General features: G+C 42.2%; 1 protein-coding gene across 17 annotated transcripts; it reads left to right on the top strand.

The window, feature by feature from the left end:
• Positions 1-5,543: 5,543 nt before the first annotated feature.
• On the top strand, positions 5,544-26,319 carry SLC16A9 (solute carrier family 16 member 9). 17 transcript variants are annotated; one of them, XM_083502702.1, is made up of 11 exons: positions 5,545-6,146; positions 6,643-6,717; positions 7,399-7,480; positions 8,296-8,400; positions 12,544-12,607; positions 13,764-13,992; positions 16,927-16,994; positions 20,451-20,594; positions 21,117-21,212; positions 23,747-24,658; positions 25,148-26,319. In XM_083502702.1, exons 6-11 carry the CDS (start codon positions 13,826-13,828, stop codon positions 25,330-25,332), a joined length of 1,572 nt encoding a protein of 523 aa, XP_083358828.1. In that variant the 5' UTR covers positions 5,545-6,146; positions 6,643-6,717; positions 7,399-7,480; positions 8,296-8,400; positions 12,544-12,607; positions 13,764-13,825; the 3' UTR covers positions 25,333-26,319. The 17 variants fall into 17 exon arrangements, with proteins under 17 accessions (XP_083358821.1, XP_083358825.1, XP_083358826.1 ...); XM_083502707.1 differs by having other exon boundaries at positions 8,241-8,400; XM_083502695.1 differs by lacking the exon at positions 16,927-16,994 and having other exon boundaries at positions 5,544-6,146.

The following is a 26,319-nucleotide window of genomic DNA, read 5'->3' as shown; positions in this document are numbered from 1 at the left end:
CTGGAGTAATATACCATCTATATACCATTTTCATCATATTTTCTTTTAACGCAGTACAGGCTGTAAATTTTAGCCTTTCATTCCATAATTTTATCCATTCACTTAGCTTGACAAATTAACAGGAAGGATCTAGAACCTACGAGACCACAGGTTCACTGAGGACTGGAGTAAATTTGTAGATTATTTGAGAAGTATATGCGATGAACAAACAACGTTTGTGGCTTTGCAAGAGGCTTTGTGAAATAATAATATTAGAAATATTGTATAAAAAGGAATAAGAGGGAGAAGGCTTTTAATAAAAGGCAATATAAAATTAAGAAATGCGGAATAAAGAATTAAAACGGAAGATTGGCGGAAGAGCTGAGGGAAGTCCAAAAGAATGTATTTGTGGAAATTTTTTGTGATATGTTTTTATAATTTTGTATTGTAAAATGAATAAAAATATTTATTAAAAAAAAGAAAGAAATTTACTTGGTGACCTTGGGCTAATCGCTCACTCTCAGCCTGAGCTGACTCACAGGAATAGTGCTGACTTGAGAATAAAACGGGGTGGGAGCTCTTTGGAGAAAGGGATTGTTTAAATAAAATAAATATGAATGAAAATGTGTATTATACTCTAAGCTTGCTTTCTAGAATATGTGCTTTGCTTACAGAAGCGCAAGAGAGAGGTGGACCCCTCCTCATAAGAGTTGATGACTCTGCTGTGGGTGAAAGGAGTTGGGGCAGACAGGAATCCCATAGAAGAAGCCCTGATGAAACAAACATGTGAATTGCTGAAGTGTGGCTTTTGTTCCAAGCTGGATAAATTTGCTTGGGAATAAATACCATAGATGGTCTAGTTAACAGTGGTCTCTCATGAGGCACTGCATATAGGAAGCATTAGATCTGATTTCTCTTTGTCTCTGACTCTCTCTGGGAAGAGATTGTGCTGCCAGTTTTCATTACCGCTGCTGAGTTACTTAACCCATTTCTAAATCCCACTGAAGTAAACATGCTATGTATTTTCAATTTGAACCCTGCATTCGAGACTTAAAGTGCACAGCTGTGTGTGATAGCGATTATTTTGTTTTTTGTTGTAGATGTGCCATTTACTGGGATTTTCATTTCATTAGCTTAAAAGCTAGAGAAGGGCTAGGGCAGGGGTAGGCAACTTAAGGCCCAAGGGTGGATGTGGTCCAATCACCTTCTAAATCCGGCCCACGGATGGTCCAGGAATCAGCGTGTTTTTATATGAGTAGAATGCGTCCTTTTATTTAAAATGCATCTCTGGGTTATTTGTGAGGCCTGCCTGGTGTTTTTACATGAGTAGAATGTGTGCTTTTATTTAAAATGCACCTCTGGGTTATTTGTGGGACATAATAATTTGTTCATTCTCCCCCCCCCCCAAAAAAAATATATAGTCCGGCCCCCCACATGGTCTGAGGGACGGTGGACTGGACCTGAAAAAGGTTGCTGATCCCTGGGCTAGGTTCTACCTCTCAAACATTTGCAAACTGGCACAATTCTCTTACCCTGATGTGGTGTTCAGACAAATGAATTTTGTTTTATTTTTTCCTCGTTTGACTTCTTGTACTTGGATTCATAAGACAGAGTACAAAATATATTCACTTTATGTCAAGCATGGATGATACATGTCTGTATGTATCTTGGTGTGTGCAGTCTGTTATCCCCCTTCCACCAAGCTTATATCAAGGCTTTTCAAAAAATGACTTAAGCTATCCTTTTACATTTCACCAATTTAGGGCACATCCACACTATACATTTAAAGCACATTCAATATGTTGGTTGATGGAACCGCTGTTTATTGGTGAAGCAGTGTTGCATATCTTTTGTTTGTTTGTTTGTAAAATATGTATATATTTTTTATTTTGCACAATTTTGCTAATTTTTGTCTGTTTTGATTTTGTTTTCTTCTTTGCTTTTTTCCTACATGTTCTTTGTGTGTATGTGTTGATTTTTAAACCTAAAAAGATTAATATTAAAAAAATAAAATAAAGCACATTCAACGCACATTTAAAGTACACGACAGCTTGCCCTAAAGAAGAATCCTAATAAACTGTAGTTTGTTAAGGGTGGAAATGGTAGCTCTGTGAAGGGTGGTGGTAGAAGAGGAGAATGAACACCCGTGATAAAATGCGCAATTTCGAGAGAATCATTCAGTCTGGACTCTACCCCCCCCCCCCCGCTTCACTCTCTGCCCTGAGTCTTGGGTGCTCCATAGAATCATACAATTGTAGAGTTGGATGGAAGCTCAAGGGTCATCTTGTCCAACAGCCTGCAATCTCAGCTAAAGCATCCAAGACAGGTGGCCATCCAGCCTCTGCTTAAAAACCTCCAAGGAAGCAGAGTCCACAACCTCCTGAGGGAGACCATTCCACTGTCAAACAGCTCTTACTGTCAGAAGTCTCTCTCTCCCCCCCCTCCCGTATGTTTAGTTGGAATCTCCTTTCTTGTAACTTGAAGCAGTTGGTTTGAGTCTCCAGAGCAGGAGAAAACAAGCCTGTTCCACTTTCAGTTCAGCTGTTGAGGTGCCAGTCTGAGCCTTGAAAAGCACATAGAGCTGAGAGAGGAAGTGGGGGATATAGAGCTGGAGTAGGAAGTGAAAGGAGCATCAATTTACTCTTCAAGCAGGGGGTGGGGTGGGCAGGTGATCACCCTTGCCACTCCATGACTCAGGGGACAGTGATTGGGAAGTGAGATGCAAATGATTAATGGGTACCAAGGGAGGTCCTCATGGAAACCATTGTGCCCACATTGACGACCTCTGAAGTATATCATGCTTTGTTCCAGGAGTACTAAAGTGTGCTTACTTTAACTACAAACATGGCATGATTCTGGCAAAGCCAAGCCTTTATAAGACTAATTGATTTCAGCATGTGATAACATTTTTAAAAAAAGTATACCCACCTTTCCTTATAAAAGGTAAACATGACTTGTATGCCAGAATCAAGTAGTAATGCAACAGAGCAGCAGATCAAGAGATAACAGATAAGACCAGCAATAACATTTAATTAAAAACCCATGTTTTTAATTTAAAAACTCTCCCTCCCAATACACTGATGTACTCAGGATGATAAGGTTAAGCCAACCCTTTCTAAACAGGAAGGTTCAAACACCATGACTAATGCTCTTCCTCACAAGTTTCAACACCTGGGTGAGCAACAGAAAAGGTCCTCTCCCTTTTTTCCATCAAACACAAGTTTGGAACTTCGTTGATTACCGTATTTTTCGCTCTATAAGACGCACCAGACCACAAGACGCACCTAGTTTTTGGAGGAGGAAAACAAGAAAAAAAATATTCTGAATCTCAGAAGCCAGAACAGCAAGAGGGATCGCTGTGCAGTGAAAGCAGCAGTCCCTCTTGCTGTTCTGGCTTCTGGGATAGCTGCGCAGCCTGCATTCGCTCCATAAGACGCACACACATTTCCCCTTACTTTTTAGGAGGGGAAAAGTGAGTCTTATAGAGCAAAAAATACGGTACCTTAATCTGCAGGGAGCCTCAAGTCACAAGAAGCATGTGCTTGAGGCTACAATCCTATACGCACTTTTATTTTATTTTTTACAAGTAAACAGTGGACACTCTCAGGATAGTTAACAATGAAATTTAAACCCATAAAGATTAAACAAGCCAAACAGAATAAAACAACCGCGGGGTAAATCTAACTAAACGAAACCAACTGCAGCAAAGCATTAATACAGTAAATTTAAAGCCTTATGATTAATATGCCTGATGAAATGAAGATGTGCTGACCTGGTGCCAGGTGAGTCTTATCAGTGGGAAGGGAGGAATAACATCACAGGAGGAGTGTTTCCACCTGGCTGCCTCTGGAAGCCTAGCAAGTTGCTGCAGGAGAGGGACTCTAAGCAACATCATGAGGCAGAGAGGTTTCCAGGACCAAGGTAAAACTGACAAAGTTCCCTTGCTATTGTTACTATTGCCAGGAGGTATAATCTGGTTGATGCAATCATGTTATATTTATAGTACTGAAATGCTGTCTTTGTATACAGTTGCTATTATGTTGCACTGTAATGAAATTGGTTGATGTGGGAACGTGTTTTAGTTGGCTTGCAAGGAGCCTTCAGCTCGCCACCTTTTGAGGAGAGACACGTGGAGGTGAAGGGCTGCTTTTGTGGTATGAACACGTGGGGGCCCTGCATTGTTATGTCACCTCAAGCGGCAGCAGGGGCCCCTCCAAAGTTGAGGTTGTGTTTTGTGCTCAAGGGCCCTTCCCCAAGAGCACTTCCTTCCTCTTGTCCACAAAGGCAAAATTCCCCGGGGCGCACACCCTAATGAAATGTGGTGCACTCCCATCACTGGCTTGAGAAGTGGTGCATGCACAACATTAGCCACAATCCATGTCTACCCCGTATCTACTCTTTTGTTTGAAATACTGTGTCCCCCAAAACAACCTTGATCCAAATTGAGAAACAGAATGACCTAGCAGCACTTTAAGCTAATACAGTAATGTGTACATAGCAATAAATGCAAGCTTAAATTAGGAAACCTGGTCTTTACTGCCCTAATCGCCCACTTCAGTGACTATCTTAGAACATGATGTCAACAGAAAAGTGTCTGGGAAATTCCCTCATATCCAGGCTTTTGTATGTTCCTGGTATTAGAAGGAATGGTAAGAGGGAAAGGACCTAGCCCTGCTTTGCTTAAATATGGAGAAGGGAAGAGTTATCTTGCTTTTATCTCTTTTAGGGTTTCTTATATACCATGCGTGATCCTTTAATCCTTTGCCAAGTCCTCTTATTTCCTGGTGTACGAACAATGGAGTGATCCAGGGTGTGTAGCTCATCCAACGAACTTTTATTGCCCCACTTTTAACGATACACAAGGTTAACAGGGAGATTTCGCTGGAATACAAGAGACTTGAGAAGCACCTCTATGGCCTTTTTCTGCATGCGAGAGGCAGAAAGGTATAGGTTTGAGTCTGGGATGTAAGATTAGGCTGCTTTAGGAAGCTTGGAGTGAAGTGTGTGCACGGTGCCAAATGCAGAACATAAAAGCAAGCGTATAGAAATGCTGCAATGTCTTGCCTTGACAATTGTTTTTGCAAAGCCAGCACTCTTCAGCTGCTACCTCCATTGTGTCATAGAAAGCTGCTCCCAGATTAAAGGACAAAGCAGATAACTCTCTCTTTGTGTGTGTTTTAAACCAAGGCAACTCACTCTGCTCCACCTAGCATTAGAAGCATCAGCATAAAGAGATTCACCCTAAACTTGAGAGAGCCAACCGGAGAAAAAGCAAGCCTGTCGTTACCAAGATGCGTGCAGGGCTTTGAGGCGGAGGCGTGCGCCCAAGTTGTTCGAGGTGCTTAAGAAAACGCGTAACCTCCCCCCCCCCAACGGGGAGTTTTTAAAAAGTGACTTTTTCGGTTCGGGTCTCGGCCCGTGAACACTTGAAAAGGCACTGGCAGCTGCCCATGTCTGTGTGTGTTAGTTTCACCCCTCGCTGACCCCGCGGCGCGCGACCGAGAAGCCGCGGGGGACGCAGGGAGGGAGATGGGCGAGGGGGCTTCCCGCCGCCACCACCTCCTCCTCCTCCCGGGGGCAGGAAGGTCGCCGACTTCGGCACCCAGCAGCAGCCTCCGCTTGACGGCGGCATTTCCCGCCTCGCTGCCTCGAAAAGGCGCCGCCTGCTGCCCATCCCCGCCCCTCTCTCTTCTTTGCAGGGCCAGCCAGCCAGAGGTTTATGGGGACAGACGGAGGCGCCTCAGCCGCCTTGTCTCTCGCTCTCTCCGGCGGCAGCCCGAGCCTCTGCAGCGCCGCCTTTTTCCTCCGCAGAAAGGAAAACACACACAACACGCACACGCCCCACACGCTCGCTTAGTTGCAACCGGTTTGTACCGGCCGCCGGCTCTGGCTGCCTCCACACGGCAGCGCCTCCCCGCCGGAGGATGAAAGGAGCCCGGGAGGGCGGCGGGGGAGAAAGAGAGCTCGGCGCTGGAAGGCGGCCCGCGCGCCCACCGGCCGGCCGGCTAGCTGCCTCCCTCTCTCCCTCCAGCAGCCTCGCTCTGCCCTCGGCCTGAGGGCGCAAATAAATAGAGGGCCGCCCCCCGCCCTGGGGGTGGGTGGGATCCCTGTCGCCGCAGAGCGAGCCTTCCTTGCTTGCCACCACCCCCCCCCCGGGACGGCGGCAGGTAAATAGAGGGGTGGGTGGGGCGACAGAGGGAGAGCCCCGTGGGAATATTTAGGGGGCTGGTGGTGGGTAGGGGGTTGCTGTGTCACACTGGGGGCTGGAGCGGGAGGGGCAGCAACTTTACCAGCAGCAGGGAGGTAGGGGAAATTAAAATATTTTTTAAAAGACTGCCTGGACTAGGGATGTGGTGCAAAGGGGAGCCAGCCCGGAGACTGCAGCAGTGTCGTGGGCTGCAGACGCGGGGAGGTTTCTGCAAGCCCTGATTGTGCCGCTTGCTGTGCTTCTTAAGCGAGCAAGTCGCCCCCCGCCCCAAAACAACGAGCAAGCGCAGGTCGCCGCCAAGAGAGCACATAGCTTTTGCTCAGGTTGCTTCTGCAGGTTGCAGATCTTCTCCCCGTGCACTCTCCCCCCTCCCTACCCTTGGACGTAGTGGGATTTGCTGCTGAGCAAGCATGCATTGGACTATGATGTTAATTAACTTCTTCTCTTTTTTGCAGTAATGCTATGGCAGGGCAGCGAAAGCTTCATTTCCTGGTTGTCTGCACCGGGGGATTCTAGCCAGCTTTCGTGAGGTTAACTTGCTGATATTTGTCCTTTCTTAGTCTTCTCTCTCTCTCCCCCCACTGTACGGAGCTTAATACTAAAAACTCATGCAGGCTCTTTCAGCTTGTTATCCCACAAACCTCCCATGTGCATTGATGGCCATTGTATAAACGAGCAGGAGTAGAAGATGCAGGGCTCTTAAAATTCCTCAAGTTCCAGTTAGAACTGTATGTTGTGGACAATTAGCGCACTATTCCAAAGTTGATTTTGTCCTTGCACACTGTACCCGTTGTCATCTGGAAGAAGCATCCTTGTTTTATGCTATGTGAACGCAAGGTGTTTCCTGTGGTTAATGAGCTACAACTGTCAAAGGTTGGTGTCCCACCAGTGACACATAAGCGAAAAAGCTGCATATGTTCTGGGAGAAGGAAATGTTAACACTGTTAAATAGGCTACTTTTGGAGTTTGGGTCTCAGGCTGGTGCTAAGGAGTCCCATTGATGGTTTAACCAACTTTAAATATAATTTCGATAGAACACTTAATACATTACTGCCATGTTATCTTATTTGCCCTTGCAAGACTCTTGCTCTTTTTACTGATGGAAGACCTAAGAGGTAGTTCCCCTTCAGTCATCTGCTGAGTGCCAGGATTTGAATCCAGAGTGCAGAGTCCAAATTTCTTTCCAATAAATTCCTTTTCTTTGGTCATAGTTCCAAGATAAGCTGCAAGCTCATCCCTTAAACGAGAACGTCAAAGTGCCTTAAGGACAACAAGGTGTTGCTTTATTTAAAGGTACGGTACTTTAATTTCCACATAGGTTTATCGTGTTCCCTCTTTTTTAAATTTCATTCTGGAAACTTAATTAAGTGTATTGTTAACATTCAAGCATGAGGATATCACTGTGTTTAAGCCTATCATCAGCTTGCCTCAAGATACCCTGAGAGTTAAAGGGTATACAGTGGTGCCTCGCAAGACGAAAAGAATCCGTTCTGTGATTCTCTTCGTCTAGCGGTTTTTTCGTCTTTCGAAGCAAGCCCATTGACGGATTAGCGCTATTAGCGGCTTTTAGCGGCTTATCGGATCAGCTGATAAGCGGCTTAGCGGCTTAGAAAAAGGGGGGGGGAAGGAAAAAAAACCCGCAGGAACTCGCAAGACATTTTCATCTTGCAAAGCAAGCCCATAGGAGATTCGTTTTGCGAAGCACCTCCAAAACGGAAAACTCTTTCGTCAGCGAGTTTTCCGTCTTGCGAGGCATTCGTCTTGCAGGGCACCACTGTAAATGTGTTGAGGCTGAAGTGCATGTTGTCTTATGACAGCCAGGAGTTCAGTGTGTCTCTCTGGAAGTTATTTTGAAGCTTCATTTTATAAAGCCAGTTGTATGTCTGATGAGGTTTTTCTACTTCACAACTTAGTGTTAAAATACTAGAACTGGTCCCCCCCTATTAAAAATAACCCCCTCCCATGTTTCTTATTGGTTTGCCCCCTGATGGCACTCCAGTATTCTTGAAGGCCGTCTTTTATTAGACGATGATTTCAGTTTTGTTGTTGTCAGCTGTGGACTAAGTAAGGAGACAGTCTTCCTGTTTTTGTTGTTTTTTTGTTGTCAGTTGTGGATTAAGTAAGAAGGAAGGATTGGAAACATCAGGAAGCAGATATGCCAGACACTTAAGGCTGCATTGCTAAAGTTAGCTGACTTGCTGTGACCACTTCTGGTAAGTTAAAGCCTTTTCTTTAATTATCCTTGCATTTTCCGCATTTTCCTCTGCCTGTGTGCCACCCTTTCTCCAAGATGCTCAGGGTAGGATATGCAGGATTATCTAATTTTATCCTCCCAACAACACACACACACACTCTCTCTCTCTCTCTCTCTGTGTGTGTGTGTGTGTGAGAGAGAGAGAGGGGGGGGGGAGAGAGGAAGATGGATGGGTGGGTGGATGGATATCCAATGAGTTTCATGACCAAGTGGATCTTTGAACCCAGTTCTCATGTGTACTTGACTAAAACTCTATCCTATAACAAGTTGTAGGCAGAAATTCAGCTACAACCAACTAGTGGTTCACAGAATTCTTACAAGGAATGTTGGACTATGTGAACCTTGGGTCTCCTCCAACAAAACACTTCTTACGTTAAGCAAGAATGCATGCTCAGGATCAGTTAGTGCAGATTAGTTGTGCTTTAACTGTTCAGAGGTCTTGATTATTCAGTTCTGCTGCAAATTGAAAGCACTTTAGTGGGCCATGGGGAATCTACTTTAAAAACCAAACAGTAGACCAAGCAACACTATAGTTGATAACTCCTGCACAATATTATATTGGTTGTCATTGTCTTTTTTCAGTCTGTGTGCATGGTGAGCTGCATAGCGTTGCCTTGATCTGACTTCTAGATAAGTGCCGAAACATGTTAAAATAAGACTGCTTCCCTCAGTTAACCATTGTTACCTAAACAAACACAACTAAATCAATGCAAACATTTAGTGGTTATTTTCTAAAAGTGTTCTCAGCTGTTTAATGTCGGGTGTCATGAAAGCTCAGTACAACCTCCCCTCAGTCTTATTAGTGCAATTCCGTGTAGCATTGCATTATTTCTATGCTACTGTTTATCAATTTGACAGTTTTCAGGGGGGAAAGACACTTGGCAAAAAGTTATTGTGAGTGAATAGAAATGTCTGAAAACAGGAACAATAATTCTTGTGCTCTGCTTCTCTGCACAAAGTGTTGAAGTGGAAATAATTAGTTTCTGTTTAACCAAGAGCATGATAGGATTGTAGGCTATTGAGAACAGTGCTTTCTAGAGTGTTGGGCAAGAGATGTTAAATTTGTTAACCACAAACGGAAAACAGATTTTATCTGGAAACCAGGTAACGTAAAGGAAGTTCACTTATTAGTGATCTCTGAGAATGTGTATTGTTTGTCATAAGCAGCTCTGAAGTGGTTTGGGGATACTGTGAGGTAATAAATAGTTTAGATCTGTGTATCGTTTAAGAGGAAGTTTGCCGTATGGGGAAGGCGTAGGAGAACAACCCTATAAAACCCTGCATCCCTTCTTTAAAATAAGAACCTAGTTGCATGGACTTACTGAAATGGAGACGAGACTCTGAAAGGAGCCGACATGGATTGTGGCATGTAAGATTACAGCTTTCAGATGTTAGACTTTGTAACTAAGATGTCAGCTGGCAGCTTGATTCAAGAAGCCATTGGAAATGCTTCTTGCTATTTAGCAATCCAGTGATGTGCTTTTCATTTATTTAAACAGTCAGCTCATTTCCTCCTCCTGGTTATATTTTTCTTCTCTGACAGTTCAGAAGCCATGAAATGTGAATTGGGAATACATTTTTATTTTATGAAATCTAGCCTTTGGTAGGTAGACAAGGGCCCTAATCCAGTGAGTGTGAATGTTTTAAGTTGCACTGAAACTAATGGCACAAGTTAGTCAAAGCTATCTGGTATCCAACACTTTTACTGGGACTTACCTGAGTAACTTCCTTTAATCATTAGGACTTACTTCCTGAGGGGATAGGTAGAATCAAGTTGCATGCCAAAACTTAACTTTAGTAGAAACAGGGCCAAGTGTAGAGGAGTTAAATATTTTGTTTACATCTTTCTGATTACCAAAGAAATAAGACAACTGAATGAAAGCTTTAAAAGAGAACAGAGAAATCCATGGAAATTGATGGATATGACTAATGTGAGTCCATTAATTCCATTGTGCCTACTGTGACTAGAAATTAACTGGATGCAACCCTATTTTTTCAGTAGCAATGGTTAGAAATATCAAATGGTCAGCAATTGCGAAGGCAATAATGCTATGAGTAAAACGCCACCAATGACTAACGTAAGATTTTCAAATGTTATAATATTAACTTTTGGTCATTCGTATTTTAGTAACCATGAACTCTTGTACTCTTCTCAAGTCTGGTATGAGGTTCTTTTGATCCTTAGCCTTCTACCCTCTTAGCCCCACTGCATACTAGTACAAATGTAAACATTGGTGCAGATCATGGCACCTCACACCTGTGGTCTCTTGGACTACTGCAATGTGCTCTATGTGGGGCTACCTTTGAAGGTGACCCGGAAACTACAACTAATCCAGAATGCGGCAGCTAGACTGGTGGCTGGGAGCGGCCGCCGAGACCACATAACATCGGTCTTGAAAGACCTACATTGGCTCCCAGTACGTTTCCGAGCACAATTCAAAGTGTTGGTGCTGACCTTTAAAGCCCTAAACGGCCTCTGTCCAGTATACCTGAAAGATCATCTCCACCCCCATCGTTCTACCCAGACACTGAGATCCAGCGCCAAGGGCCTTCTGGCGGTTCCCTCACTGCGAGAAGCCAAGTTACAGGGAAGCAGGCGGAGGGCCTTCTCGGTAGTGGCACCCGTCCTGTGGAACGCCCTCCCTGTTGGGATTTTTATATCTCCCCAGCTGCGGAGAAGCAGCACGTTGTGGACATCATGTGATGTCTCTAAGCGTGAGACAGGAAGTCTCTGCTTGTTCTCATGTAACCAGAGAGTTACTTTCGCTTCTGAGTTGAAGTGTGTGTCGAGTTGTGGACTTCTGTGCTAGCTGCTCAGGAGAGCAGACATGCCTGTAAGAGCTGCATGTACAGTCTGTAAATAAAGTAGTGAGTAGACTGACTGTCTCTTTCTTCTGTGATGGGATACCAGAAGATGAGAGTGCTCCTCTCAGGATGGAGGGGTCGCTTATTGCCGGTCTCTCTGGACTGAGGGCAATTCCAGCCAGAGAGTGACCACTGGAGAGAAGCCTCGGTGTCTCAGGAAGTTGGCACCCTTCCCGGGGGCGTTTTTCCAACACTCCCACCAGATGGCAAAGAGAACAATAACTACCGGACTTTTAGAAGACATCTGAAGACAGCCCTGTTTAGGGAAGCTTTTTTTGTTTGGACTACTGTATTTTAATAATTTGTTGGAAGCCACCCAGAGTGGATGGGGAAACCCAGCCAGATGGGCAGGGTATAAATAATAAATTATTATTATTATTATTATTATTATTATTATTATTATTATTTATTATGTAGGTTGGCAGACCTCTAGCAACTTTTTGTGGGGATGCTTCATGCCCCCAACCCCATGCATCAAGCTGTTTTTGGATGGGATATTTGTTTTTTGGGGGGGAGCTGCTATATTTGCTTGTTTACTTTGTTTGCAAAGAGAAGTGTATAAAAACAACCCCTACTTCTCATAAAATAGCTAAGATAGTATGGTGGCTAACAGTGTGATCTGGGAAGATCCAGTCTTTCCTCTTATAGCTACAGACTAACTTGAAAGGCTTCAGGCAACTCACTGTTTCCTGAGTCTCAGCAACCCAGACTGCAATATGGGGTTATACTGGCCTATTTTACAATTGGAAGGGTTCCTGAGATAAGTGTACATGAAGTGAACATGTGGGGTCCATTACATAAATGTTGTTTGTTGGTCATAATTATGTAATATTCAGTTCCAAACATTGGGTTTAAAGGTCAATATCTATCTTATCTATAGGGGGGGGATTGATTATACATTAAGGACAAGTCATTGCCAGGCAATAAATAAAATCAACCGTCACCTTAGAGTTCTGTAAATCATTATAAAATATTGCAAGTTTCAAAGCTTACTTGCATTGACCTCCTTTTTACTTTCCTTCGGTCCAAGGCTGCTGTCAAGAGCTTGAGTGATGGTAGGAGTTGGGTCATGATTTTTCTTTCTGTCTGCTTGTTCCAGAGAGTATGATCTTTTGAAGTTGGTATGAAAGTGTATAAAAATCAACCTCATACCAGAATTTCCTATTTCCATGTTCATTTCCGCTACTTGGTACAGTAAGAGTTGCTTCGGTTTCATGTACCTGGTATTTCTCTGCAGGTTGAATTGCCAAATACACCAAAAACAACATGTTCTAGAAGACTGAATGACAAGATTCTATTCTGTAAGTAATATACTTTCCCCTTTTAATAAGTACTTTGCAACTTTGTAATATTTATACGGAAGGCCTTCCTTCCTTCCTTCCTTCCTTCCTTCCTTCCTTCCTTCCTTCCTTCCTTCCTTCCTTCCTGGATTTTCTTTTAACTTGAAATTCATGATGCAATTGATATTTTTATGTCCTTCCCATTGTAATTCTGACTATCCTTTCTTTTACAAAAATTAATCATTATTTGTAATACTTACTTTGCATCCTCATGCTTTTTGACATTTGGATATACTGTATTCAGTTTCTGTAGAAACAAAGATTATGCTAAATCCTCTGCCTTGGGAACCAAAACCTCTGATTGTTTTCTTGTTAATTACCGTATTTTTCGCTCTATAACACGCACCCGACCATAACACGCACGTAGTTTTTAGAGGAGGAAAATCCGTAGGCATGCCACCCGTAGGTATTCCCTCCATAACACGCACAGACATTTCCCCTTACTTTTTAGGAGGAAAAAAGTGAGTGTTATGGTGCAAAAAATACGGTACTTTATATTACACAACATGGCTTCAACTATCTTTGGGAATTCAGATTGTGTTCACATGAGGCTCCCGTGTCGTCCTGTACATGGTACATAGTCTCAGAATAGTCAACCCTATCCGGCTATTGTGGCATCCTTGTGCCTTCAAAGCAAGCAAACGTGTTCCTTTCTGCCTCCTTGGAAAACAAACATTTCTCCAAACTTTGGTTCCACAATGTGAGGCCAGCAGCAAGTTGCAAGTGCTCTTAATGGGAGCTTCTGACCAAGTCATGATGTTGAGGTCAGTTGTTAAAACACCGTTGACAACTATTTCATTCAATAAAGCTGAACTGGCTCCCAGGTCATTGTTATATCAATTCTAAGACCATGGTACCCAGTCCTAGGAAATCTGAACACTACCTGTTAGCAGGATGAGACTTACAGGTTTTTCAAGACACTTGGGGTATGTTGCAAACTTTCAGATCTTTGTATATTTACAGTGAGCTCTTCATGGAGTTTAGGCAACTGGGTCAACTAAGAGCCAGTTCACACAGTATGTATTTCCCAGAGGAAGACTCTGTCTCCAGTTCCCTTGGTGCTCTGTGTTCCTTCTTATCAACTCTGTTTTCTATTTCTTTGCATTCTTTTATATAGAGCTGCTTCTGACCCTTGAATTTATCCTGGAAAATGGTGTTCCAGAAGTCACCAGATGGTGGATGGGGCTGGATGATTGTACTGGTGTCCTTCTTTACCCAGTTCTTGTGCTATGGATCTCCATTAGCTGTTGGAGTTCTCTATCTAGAATGGCTGGATCTATTTGGAGAAGGAAAAGGAAAGACTGCATGGGTTGGCTCCCTTGCAAGTGGAGTTGGACTACTTGCAAGTAAGTCTTTTAGATAAAGCATATGATTTAAAATGAAGTGTTTACTTATTAAATGCTTTTCAAATGCATATATGTGATCTTTAAATTTCTGGTCTGAAAGAAATGAATTCTTTTAAGAATAGTTCCTTGCATATATTAGAATAAGAATATAAAGAAAGAAAATGTCATTTGACTGTCGTCAAGTTGAAAACATGCAACTTGAGAACTTGCAAATGACTAAAGTAAATTGGCAAGATGGCTTGGAGTAAGGACTGACCTCTAATGAAAATTAGGTAAACATATTCTCTTTCCTGATAACATGCTCTGGATTGTGTGGTTTTACCCAGAAGCTAGTACCCAGCACTGAATTCAGTTGAATTTATTCATAGTAATTGTTCTTAAGATTGCAAGCTTAGCAGACAGTAGCAAAGGCAATGTAGATGTTGCTGAAGCCAGGTTGTATGAGCAGTGTAATAATATTTGACGTAGGAAGATGGAAGATTGCAGCAGCTATTTTCAGGGCTAGAAAACCTGAAATATACAATTTTTCAAATAATAGAAATAGCTACTGCAGTCTTATACAATTATCTGCTTCAGGTGTTAGTTGAAACACGAAATAGAAAACCTTCAGAAGTGAAACATCTGCACCAGCTTTTAATGCAAATAGAAAGTCCAGTTTTGTAAGCTCACCACAACCCGAAGGAGCTATGTTTATTTTGGAAATAGTTCAAATGATGGGTGCCATCCAGAGAATGTTGGGCATATGTCTGATATTTTGAAAAGATTTTTCAGTGTTTGTGGTATTTTTAAATACTGCACAATTCAGTGGAGGGACAAGGTTCTGTGAAAAGTGAAAATTTATTACCCTGGTCACTGAAAAGTTCAGTAAGGAAGCAGACACTGTTTTCAACCTGCAGAGCTTTCTCTTGAATTTTTTTTTAAGCAAAAAACTTGAATTTGTAATATGATAATTGTAAGCTCTAAGCTGGACTCTAATCCTTTGAGCTCTCAAAGTCATGCTGTGAAACTAATTTTCTTAAATGTAAGAAGTTGATGAACCAGCTTTTATACAATTCCACATGATATCTTCGCACATAACAGTGAGTGTTGTAACTTAGAAAGACCCACTATTTATTGGGCATCTCAATTTAAACTGTGGTTTCCTGTTGTAGTTTTGAGGCAAGCTGCTTGCCTTACACAGGCAGAGCTTTCCAAATTGTGTGTCGTGACACGTTAGTGTGTTGGCTGCAGTGTGCAGGTGTGTTGTGCAAATTTCCCCACATTCCTCCCAGGGCTGGAAGGGGGTTAGTTTAACCCCCAGTTTGCTAGTAAAACTGGATTACAAAATGATGCATGTCTAAAAAGTGTGTCACCAACATGGAAGTTTGGAAAACTCTGGTGTAAAGCGTTGATTTGGATGTCGTGGCAAGGTGAATAAAATATGTACCTTCTGTAAGCCACACAGGCTTTAAAAACTGTTATTGGCCCTTATAGTAGACTGGGACAGCATGGCTGACAGGGACCAAATTTGTTGCAGAATGTCCCACACAACCGTATCCCTCTCTTCTCCAGTACGATCTCCAGTTTAATACTGGGATTTAGTGTTTGCCTTTATAATCCTGTCTTTCCTCTAAAGAGCTCAGGGTGGTACATGGAGTTCTGTCCTGTCCTCTTTCATCCTCACTACAGCTCTGCGAGGTAGATGAGAAAGAGAGTAACCGGCCTAAGGACTCCATGGCTAAATGAGGCTTTGAAACTGTGTCTCCCCAGTCCTAGCCTGGTACTCTGTATCACCAACACCACATCACTCTGCCTCTCAGGGATTCAATCCAAGACAGGATTTTGCCCATAAAATAAGATTTTAAAGATTATTTTTTTATGTGGTGATGACGTTTGGATCAAAATATTTATCACCAGTGCTTATGAAGAAAAACACATTGCCCTTGAAAAGTGATTTGCTGGATTTCAAGGAGTGGGTCATAAGGACATCATATTTAAGCTTTAGAAATGGCATTGCCAGCTGCAGGAGGGAAGGCTATCCTGTTTCCCTCTCCATGGCAACCAAGGCTCTTTGGAGATGCCTCATCAACCAAAGCAAGGAAGATGTATAGCAAAACATCCAGCCTAATTTCCCAAGTCGTAAGCTCTCGTAACACCCCTGCTAGTGGGGGGGGGGAATCCCACTTGATTTCTTTTTTTACAGTGCAGTGAGTTTTAGGCAGGGGTCAGCAACCTTTTTAAGCCGTGTGCCGGTCCACCGTCCCTCAGACCATGTGGTGGGCCGGACTATATTTTGAAAAAATAATAATGAACAAATTCCTATGCCCCACAAATAACCCAGAGATGCATTTTAAATAAAAACACACATTCTACTCATGTAAAAACACCAGGCAGGCTCCACAAATAACCCAGAGATGCATTTTAAATAAAAGGACACATTCTACTCATGTAAGAACACACTGATTCCTGGACTGTCCGCAGGCCGGATTCAGAAGGCTATTGGGCCGCATCCGGCCCCCCGGGCCTTAGGTTGCCTACCCCTGGTTTTAGGTAATTCTTAGTGAAATAGATCCTCATTTATTGAATGCTCCCTGTGCTCTTCTAAATGTTAGATGTGCAAGGGATAACTAATTTGGATAACCAAGAGCTGGTTACTGAGATTTTTTCTTTTTCTGTCATTATCTATAGCTGTATACAATAAATGTACTGGTTTTGTGTAAATGAACATTAATTATTTTAAATATTATGGGGTGAAAACCCTCATATTTTTGCAAGTCCTCTCATGATTATTTCCCCCCATTGATTTAAATGGTACCAAAGTGTGCCTAAATTAGTTTGGATCCAGCCCATTGTGTTTATTTTTTAAAAGCAAATGCAGTTTTTTTTCTCTTCCTTGGCCTATGTGCTGTGTTATCACTGTTTATATACCTATAATTATTATCATCTATATTTTAGATGTAATGCTCATGAACATTCAAATGAAAGCATGAAGCTTTTGCCCTTGAATTCTGACATCTACATTGGTGAGATCTAAATCTACCATCGGTTTCTCCTGTACCTTTAGGGCTTGGTCGCAAACAGTTTTACAGAGTATTACCGGAAGAAATACCAAGAAAAAAGTTTTTACCATTAACCATGGCTTTAATGCCATGGTTAATAAATATCTGGAAATTCAACACTTTCCAGATAAGAAATATCTGAAAATTCAACACTTTAACTGTGTGTCTGCTGCCAAAAATGGAGCCCCGTGTTTGGCTCTCATTTCATAAAACTAAATAAAATTTATACCTATGTCCTCAAATTTCCCCATGCCTTCTGCCAGCAGCCACCAATGAGGGAACAGGGAAGGGAACATAATGACATGGAAATGTCTACCAGACATTGCAGAGGCAGAGGACAGCTGCTGCTAAACCACAGAGCTTCCATCATTGGCAGCAGCTTCTAGTTTAGCATAACTTCTACTTCGGTCCTTAAAAGTGCATATTATCTTGGTTACTATGCCCCATTTCCCCAAGAAAACTAGAAGAGCATGTAGCTAGAGATGGCTTATAGTTCCCCTCCATTTGCCAGAATATTGAAGATGCTATGGCAGAGTCAACAGCTGCTAGCATTCTAGTGGTTGCAGCACTATGGAAAGCTCCAAGTGAGCAGCTGTTCTCTGGCAAAAACTGGAGGTGGAGTGGGGTCTTTTGGGTCCATCTGTCCCATTCATCCAGCCCATGGCTCCGCTCTCCTGCCGGAAGAATGCATGTTTTTAAAGGGCCAATTCCCTGTCCAGAAGGAGTGCTTCCTTCTGCATTGACTCCCCAGGTAAAGTGGGCTTATGGGGAAGATGTCTACAAGCATCCTGGTTCAGGTTTTGCAGCCTCCTGACCACCAGGCTCAGGCTCTGCCTGTGAACCCTGGTCTAGTGTTAGAGCAGCCCCAGATTCATCAGGCTCATCCCCCCCTCTGAATAGAGCTTGAGTGCAGGACGGTAAAGCACCTGTACATTTTGTCTTCTGCATGCACTACTGTAGGTCCAGGCTTAGGTCTCTTGCCTATGACTGCATGCACTGCCAGGTCAGACATGCTTACCATGCTAACAATGCTCTTTGATACCTTGCCTATTTCTTACTAAATAACTTGCACTAATACAATCCCACTGCTGGTATGTGGTTGCAGTTTGCAACTAACTCACTCATTGTTGTAACAATGTAGCACATCACTTAATTCATGACAGCTCGTTAAGATATAGTGGCAAATCAGTCTATTCTGAAGTCTTTCATAGTACTCCCATTTTTGTGACATGCTATAAAATTTGCTGTGTAAGTAGACCACTTTAGAGTTAAGCCTTTTTTAAACCAGCTCAGCGAAAAAACTTAATACATTATGCCAACCTCTTAGCAAGGGTGTTTTCCTGCACATTAGCAATGTGTTTTCCTCCACATTGGCTGGCACACTGGTAGTTTCTACTAAGAGTTTCCACATTTAGTTTCTTTAAGGGTCCCTGTCAGCTCCAGTTGAATGAATAGTCGTGGAGGACTACAGAATCCTGACTTGGAAGCAGGGACCTGTTGTCTTGTACAGTTCCTTGCTGCATCAGTACAGCTCTTCTGTTAACACTCTGTTAATATTATCTTCTGTTTAAAAGAATTTCTAAAAAGAATTTCCAATAGCCTGGCTATTGTGAGACTAGAGTGCTGGACTAGATGGGTTTTAGGCTTGATTCAGCAGAGCTCTTCTTAGGTTCTTGAGTGATGCTCAAGGTTTACTGAAATAGCAGAAGAATGTTGTAATGATAGAGAGGTTTAGTTTCTGGATTTCTTGTGATACACCATTTTACCTTTGCCATTAAATCAAACATCCACTGGGGTAAGCACTGCCAGCATAGAACTGAGCATCTATTTTGCTTACTCGGTCAAGCGAAATCATTAAGAACAACTTTCTCTCCAGTTGAAATCCTAGCCATGCCTGCTTAGAAGCAATTTGATGGAAATATTTATGCTTATGTTTCCTGCCCCCTTTTTAAGATTACAGCGTTTTGTCTCATCAGTTATGTATGCCACTGATCAAATAGCATGTCTGCTTCCAAATCCCTACTTTGAGTCTAGGAATGTAGGAAGTTGCCTTATAAGTCAGAACAATTGGTTCATCTAGTGTCTACACTGACTGACAGCAGCTGTGCATGGCTCTAGGCAGGTGGCTTTCCTAGCCCTAACTTAAGGTGCTAGGGATTAAAAGATCTTGGGACCTTTTGCATGTAAAATATGTGTTCTTCAATATCTGGCAAACATCTGGAAAGATTTGTAGGAAAAAATACTTTAGGAAGCTTGCAGGCAATATGTATTTATGTGTCTGCACCAGTTAGTGCTGTTGTATATTCTATATTTTGATTATGTTCTTTTGGGGTTAAACAACTATTTTATTCATCTGAAATGTGAGCTTTGAGGGCTCTTTTAGTAGCCAACCCAGAAGCAGGAGAAGTAATAAAGGACATTGTTGCTAGATAAAACGGATGTGTCAGCAACACACCTTAGAGAGTGACACAGTGGGAGCTTGTCTCACAGAAAGCTGCTCCCCTGTAAAACTAGTTGCATACGAAGTTAACAGTTCTTGATCAAACATATTTTCAGGGTGGGTGTCCTGACTGGAGAGAGGGGCGTACCTAGTGAAACCGCAGGAATTCAGGCAGGACTTGGGTAGCAACCTCTTATCCTGCACAAGGTCACAAGCATAACTATCAACGTTTCCCTTTTTTAAAGGGAAATTCCCTTATTCCGAATAGGATTCCTCGCAAGAAAAGGGAAAAGTTGACAGCTACGGTCACAAGGCCAGGGGAAAGAGGTTTGGTTTTTCAGAAATCGCCTTGCATAATTTGCACTGTGAATGCTTTGAGGACAGTAATGCATTTCTGCCTGTTTTTATAAGTTTAACATGTTAAGTGTGTAAATATATTTGTAAGCCCTCATGATCCATACAAATTGAAGTCCAAAGGATATAGATAAAATATATTCTTAAATAATAAATTTGTGCTTTTTCAAGTGCAGCTGTACAATACTCTTTGTTATAAAATTGCTTAAGTTGTCACCCAGCTCGAGGAAATCCAACAACGGGTATACTAGGTGGAAGTGCTAACCGTGGCACACTGTAGATGGACGGGAGGGACAAGGACTACAGAATTATTTCAAACTCTAGTTGGGCAGAGATCATGTGGGGAAGCAGATGTTGGTGAAAGAGTAGGTAGCCTCATTGACTCTTGGAGCCATAACTGGACCACCATTTCCTGGTTCAGCCAAGACATAAACAACTGATTGGAAACAGAGAGGTGATCTCAGTTCCCCATGCGTCATGGATCTTTTAAAAATACATGCCTTCTTTCATATTGAGAGCAATTCTGCTAAGGGGAGAAATCTCTTTAGCGCTTGCTTATGGAACATTATTTTCTTTTCTTTTCTGTTCTTTCCTTTTCACAATTCACTCCTCTTGTTCTTAAATAGGTCCTATTTGCAGTTCATGTGTATCTGCTTTTGGAGCAAGACCTGTAACAATCTTCAGTGGCTTTATGGTTGCCGGGGGTTTGATGATGAGCAGCATTGCACCCAATATCTACTTCCTGTTTTTTTCCTATGGAATTGTTGTTGGTAAGAATCACGAGAGATTATTTTTGAAAAACCCCTAAACTAAAAAGGGGGTTGGAGGGGGTTGTGTGTCTCAATTTCAAAATTAAAATGTCAAATCTCCCTTTTATTAGTAGCAGCAAAGAATTATTATTATTATATTTCTATACCACTTAATATATAAAAAAAATCACTAAGCGGCATACAAAAAACTGAAGCAATAGCAGACAACTTAATTCTTGTGCAGTTTTGATGAATTCAAAAAAGGCTTATAGGCAGCTGCCTCACGAGCCGCCTTCAGGTGAGTGGAGGTTGTGTAGTTATTGGGGGCGCTTTGTGAGTTTCACTTCCAAAATGGCTCTTTCTGTGCTGTTTTAATTTAATGAATCAAAACTGAACCATTAGCAGTGTTAATAACAAGAGTGCCCGATTCTTCTAAAATGGCTCTTTCTGTGCTGTTTTAATTTAATGAATCAAAACTGAACCATTAGCAGTGTTAATAACAAGAGTGCCCGATTCTTTGTGATTAATGCTTTGCCTTTTTAGGACTCGGGTGTGGCTTATTGTACACAGCAACAGTAACCATCACATGTCAGTATTTTGAAAAACGCAGAGGCCTTGCACTTGGTCTAATTTCAACAGGTATGGTTTTTATCTCTATTTTGAATTACCTTATACTGGTTTAGGACTTAGTTATGGTTTCATTAGCTGTGACTATTGCATCTTAAGTCTCATAGAAAAGTGAACTGTTTTGAATTTGGTTTGCAAACCATGGTTTGCATCTATAGTTGGTAAGCACTGTATTTGTTCTGAGCAAACTGTGATTAATGTGCTTTCCCATCTCTCCAGCATCTCAGCTTCCTAAGTCACAAGCAGGTCCTGCTGGTGCCTCTGCCTTCCAGGAGAAGGGCTTGTCTAAGCAAGCTAAACCATTGGTTCATACATAGGTCATTTGGTGCCATGAGAATGATATCTTTGCATAGGCACTCACTTCTCCCCTTCTTTTCTGTCTTCATGTTCTCCACTTCAGCTACTTTCTTTTCGTGGAAACTCTGGGTTTGTGCTTGCCCTCCAAACCATCTTCATATCTTCATTTGCTCTCCTGGTTTGTAAGCCAATGGCGAGCAATAATTTTGCTGATTTGGATGTACTGTAATGGTTTATGGTAAAGAAGTAAGCAAGTAACTGAAGCAAAATGTGAGATGGAAAGCGGTGACAGTGCACATCAGAACAGGGCATATGTCCTTAGTGCCATACCATGGTTATGGCTTATAGCCAAATGAAGTCTTAATATTTGTGCTCTTAACCCTGGCAGTAAACCATGGTTAAGCAGTATATGTGCATTAGGCCCAAGACAACAGTAGTGAAGAAGGGCAAAGGATTAGATCATGAATCTGCTTCAGACTGTAGTCCATACGTTTCAACCTCATTTCCTTTAGGAAATGCCTGTTTTAAAATTCAGACTTTTATGTGTTTTGATTCCATATAGACACATTCTGATCTCTCTTTATGAAGCTTTATTTGTTACTTTTTGCTCCAGAGATTATTCTCTAGAAAGTGGTGTCCCTTACAGACGTGTAATTGTAACTTTTCAGCATTAACTGGTCAGAAAATCAGCATTATCTTAGACACACCTAATCCCTTTGTACCATGCCTGACAAATAAAAACAAAAAGAATGAAAAACTGTACCAGATTTTATTAATATACTTCTGGCAATTTTTTCACATACCTAATTTGTCTTCAGTTAATTCATGTTTATTATCAGTCAGAGTCAGGTCAGGTCTTATACATCAAACAAAAATGTTCTTAACAGAAATATTTAATTTTAAAGCAGGTAGTGCATGATATATGGTAGCCATGCCTGCATTCTCAAAGAAAGAGGAAACATACCACTCCAAAAAGGGAACACAGATTTGCATTTTTTTAAAATGCACATGCTAATTTATATGTAGAGATTGAAAATTAGAAATGCTGACTATAATTTAAATAGAAATAAAATGCATCTCATCATAGCGAGGGAGACTGTGCCCAGGGGACCTGTGTGATTTCTTAGTCTGCTGTCTAGATCAGGCATCCCCAACCTTCGGCCCTCCAGATGTTTTGGACTACAATTCCCATCATCCCTGACCACTGGTCCTGTTAGCTAGGGATCATGGGAGTTGTAGGCCAAAACATCTGGAGGGCCACAGATTGGGGATGCCTGGTTTGGATGTTAACAGTTGATGGGCCACTTCCAAGACCCATATTCTCCTACAAGTCTTTTACCTGTAAACAAAATTTTGAGTCAGACAATCTGTAAAACAGAGAACTGGTACTTGTAGACATATAGCCACCCTAACATGGTTGTTTATTTATTTAAACATATCTGTTGCCTTTACAAAGAAAATTTATGCCCATAGTGATGTCCAATACAATTATCAATAGTTCATCTATTATTTTAACTATAGTATTTTTCGCCCTATAGGACGCACTTTTTCCCCTCCAAAAATGTAGGGGAAATGTATGTGCGTCCTATGGGGCGAATACAGGCTTTCGCTGAAGCCTGGAGAGCGAGAGGGGTAGGTGCGCACCGACCCCTCTCGCTCTCCAGGCTTCAGGAAGCTCTGTGCAACCCTCGGGAGCCCGGCGCCAAGCCGCGCCGGGCTCCAGAAGGTTGCGCAGAGCTGCCTGCACTCCCGGGCTTCGTGCACGGCTTCCTAGGCTTGCAGATAGCAGGCTGTTCTGGGGGCTGGGGTTGGGGGAAGCTCGGGCTTCCCCCGCGCCAGCCCCGTGCCTGGGGGGAAATAACTTTTTTCCCCTTTATTTCCCCCCCCAAAAAACTAGGTGCATCCTATAGGGCGGTGCGTCCTATGGGGCGAAAAATACAGTATTTAACTTTGCCAAGCACACCCACCCTGGTAATTGCAGCCCTTCAGCCATGGCATAACAGCCACAGAGAAGCTTGATAAATTTCCTGTTTTTGCTTGCCTGCCTGGGAGTTCTTAAGTTCCTGCCAGGCCACAGTATGGGCTGGAGTTCTTTGTTCAGCTTGATGAAGAGGCCTGAACTGTGTTACGAACACAGGATTTATTATCTAGTTTCATAAATCACACGTTCAGTCAGTGGATTGTGTGGAGCATTGATGTTGTAGGATATTTTATGAACTCATTTATATGTTTCTATTCTCTCCTTTCAGGATCAAGCGTTGGGGTTTTTATATATGCAGCATTACAGAGGGAGCTAATTGAACTGTATGGATTAGATGGGTGTCTGCTTATTGTTGGTGCATTGTCTCTAAATATATTAGCGTGTGGGAGTCTGATGAGACCTTTGCAGTCGTGTGGCTCTGCCTTACCAGAGAAGCCAATCCTCGAGAAGGTTCCAGATCAATACCTCATTTATAATGAAAGAGAAAAGAACACTTATGAAGAAAGTGTACTTGAAAAAGCCAGCAGTGAAGAAAAAGGTGTGAACCAAACATCCTGTGGTGACTGCAAGCAGGAGTCAGCAATAACTAAGAACAATCTATTAATGATAACACCACACGAGAGAGAGACTTACAGACGGAAGGTTGTAGAACGGACCTATTTCTGTAAACAGCTTGCCAAGAAAAAATGGCAGTTATATTTAAACTACTGGGGGGAAACGCTGGGACTTTTTAAAAACAAAGTATTTTCATCACTTTTTATTGCCATCTTCTTCTTTGACATTGGTGGCTTTCCTCCTTCATTGCTCATGGAAGACATTGCAAGAAGTTCCAATATTGGTGAAGATGACACTGTCATTCCTCTCATTTCTGTCATAGGCATCATGACTGCCATTGGGAAACTTGTTCTAGGAATACTGGCCGATTTTGAATGGATTAATACCTTATATCTATATGTCCTGACTTTGATATTGACTTCGGTGGCACTAGTTTTGATTCCGTTTGCCCAAAATTACATCACACTGGCAATACTTTCAGGGGTTTTGGGTTTTCTGACAGGCAATTGGTCCATTTTTCCATATGTTACAACAAAGACTGTAGGAATCGAAAAATTAACACATGCATATGGCATACTGATGTTCTTTGCTGGACTTGGAAACAGTCTTGGACCACCAATTGTAGGTAAGGCTGTGTTTTAACAGGCATATATAAGTATTCTGGGGTACTTTACAGCAGTTTGTCTGCTCTCAATTTCTACCTGTTCAGTACTCAATTTCATAAGTTCACTCATGTCTCGATGATGCAGCAGCCTGTTTGGCATAACAGTAACTATAACTATGGTTTGTAGATTCAGACACAATAGCAAACCACTGCAAATTGTGATCCCCAAAGCAGCCATAAACTGTGGCTTAATGTCCTGGTTTGACAGCCCCTTGTAAGCCACAACTTAGCTAGTCTGATGTGGCACCTGAATGCTGACAAATGTGTTGCTTCATTTGCTTGTGCAGAATATTTATTTTACAATTACACCGTTGTTTTCGGGGGAAATTCAGCAAGTATTCTTCCTTTTACTTTTTAACTGCCTGGCTGCGAGGTAGTAGGTTGCTTCATTTATCTGTTCTGTAAAAACTACTTCTGACAGCTTCTCTTTTTGTTGTTGTTGCTTTTCAGGCTGGTTTTATGACTGGACAAAGTCTTACGACATGGCATTCTACTTCAGCGGACTTTGTGTTCTGTTTGGAGGGCTGCTTCTGTTGGTGGCAGCGCTGCCATGTTGGAACACCATGAACGGTAGCAATCAAGCTGAAAAGCCACTTCCAAATATCTACTCCTACAAAGTTGCTTCCAGTGTGTAGGTGACAAGTGCGGAACAGTTGCTCCTCTTTTTATACTGCACAGCAAGATATTTTTAGTAATTTCCTCACTTATTTATGAGGCTAAAAAAACACACAAAAATACATTTTTATACTACTTTGAAATGCTTTTAGCCAGAGCCTCTTGCCTGGGCAGTGCACCCATTGCTGGGTGTGGCAGATGAAGCTCTGTTTTAGCACAAGGGGCCTTTTGCTGTTGACAGCGGTGCTGGAAACCGTAGGAGTGGATGGGGCTATTGTGCTCATATCCTGCTTGCGGGGTTCCCATAGGCATCTGATGGACCGCTGTGAGAACAGGATTAAATGGGCTACTGGCCTGATCCAGTAGGTTCTTAAGTTCTTCACAATCGGAAAGCCCTGCTTGTGCCTATACAGCTGCATTACAGCCTAAGGGCATTAATGTGTGTCCTTGAGCTCTAATGTACATGTCGAGCTCCTGTTGCAAGGGCTTGTTCACACACAGATCCTTTGTGTATACATGAAAGTGCACAAAGGTATCTGATACGCAGCCAGCAATGTTCTCCTGTGACTTCCTTTTTCTGACACGTAGTATATACTACAGTTTCACAAGTTAAATATTTTTCCAATGAAACAAAATGTATTTTGAACAGACCTCTTGCTTTTGCTTGTCTTTGACAAAAGACGGCACATTGCTTCTCTCTTCAGAAATCTCGATAACTATGTAGTGAAAGACCTTTAAGACAATCGGACCATTATCACCATGAATGTAATACGAATTTGAAGTGCTTGCTTCTTTGGTAAGGTAAATGCTTTCTGTTATACAATCTCATGTGTTGCCACAAGCAGGATTTGGGTCACATTACTTGTGAAGTGAACAGTATGGCATGAATTGCACTTCTAAACGCCACTGAAGATGCTGCTGTCCAAATATTTCACATTTCACTTCTCCAGAAAATGTGTTAAACCAAAATCTGTGAAACCAAGGAATAAATATAAGTTCTGAAACAA

The sequence above is a fragment of the Podarcis liolepis genome (genome assembly GCF_965112155.1).
Source record: "Podarcis liolepis genome assembly, chromosome: 5".
Taxonomy (NCBI): Eukaryota; Metazoa; Chordata; class Lepidosauria; order Squamata; family Lacertidae; genus Podarcis; species Podarcis liolepis.
The sequence above is the reverse complement of the archived record's forward strand: the minus strand, read 5'-3'. Positions and strand labels throughout refer to the sequence as shown.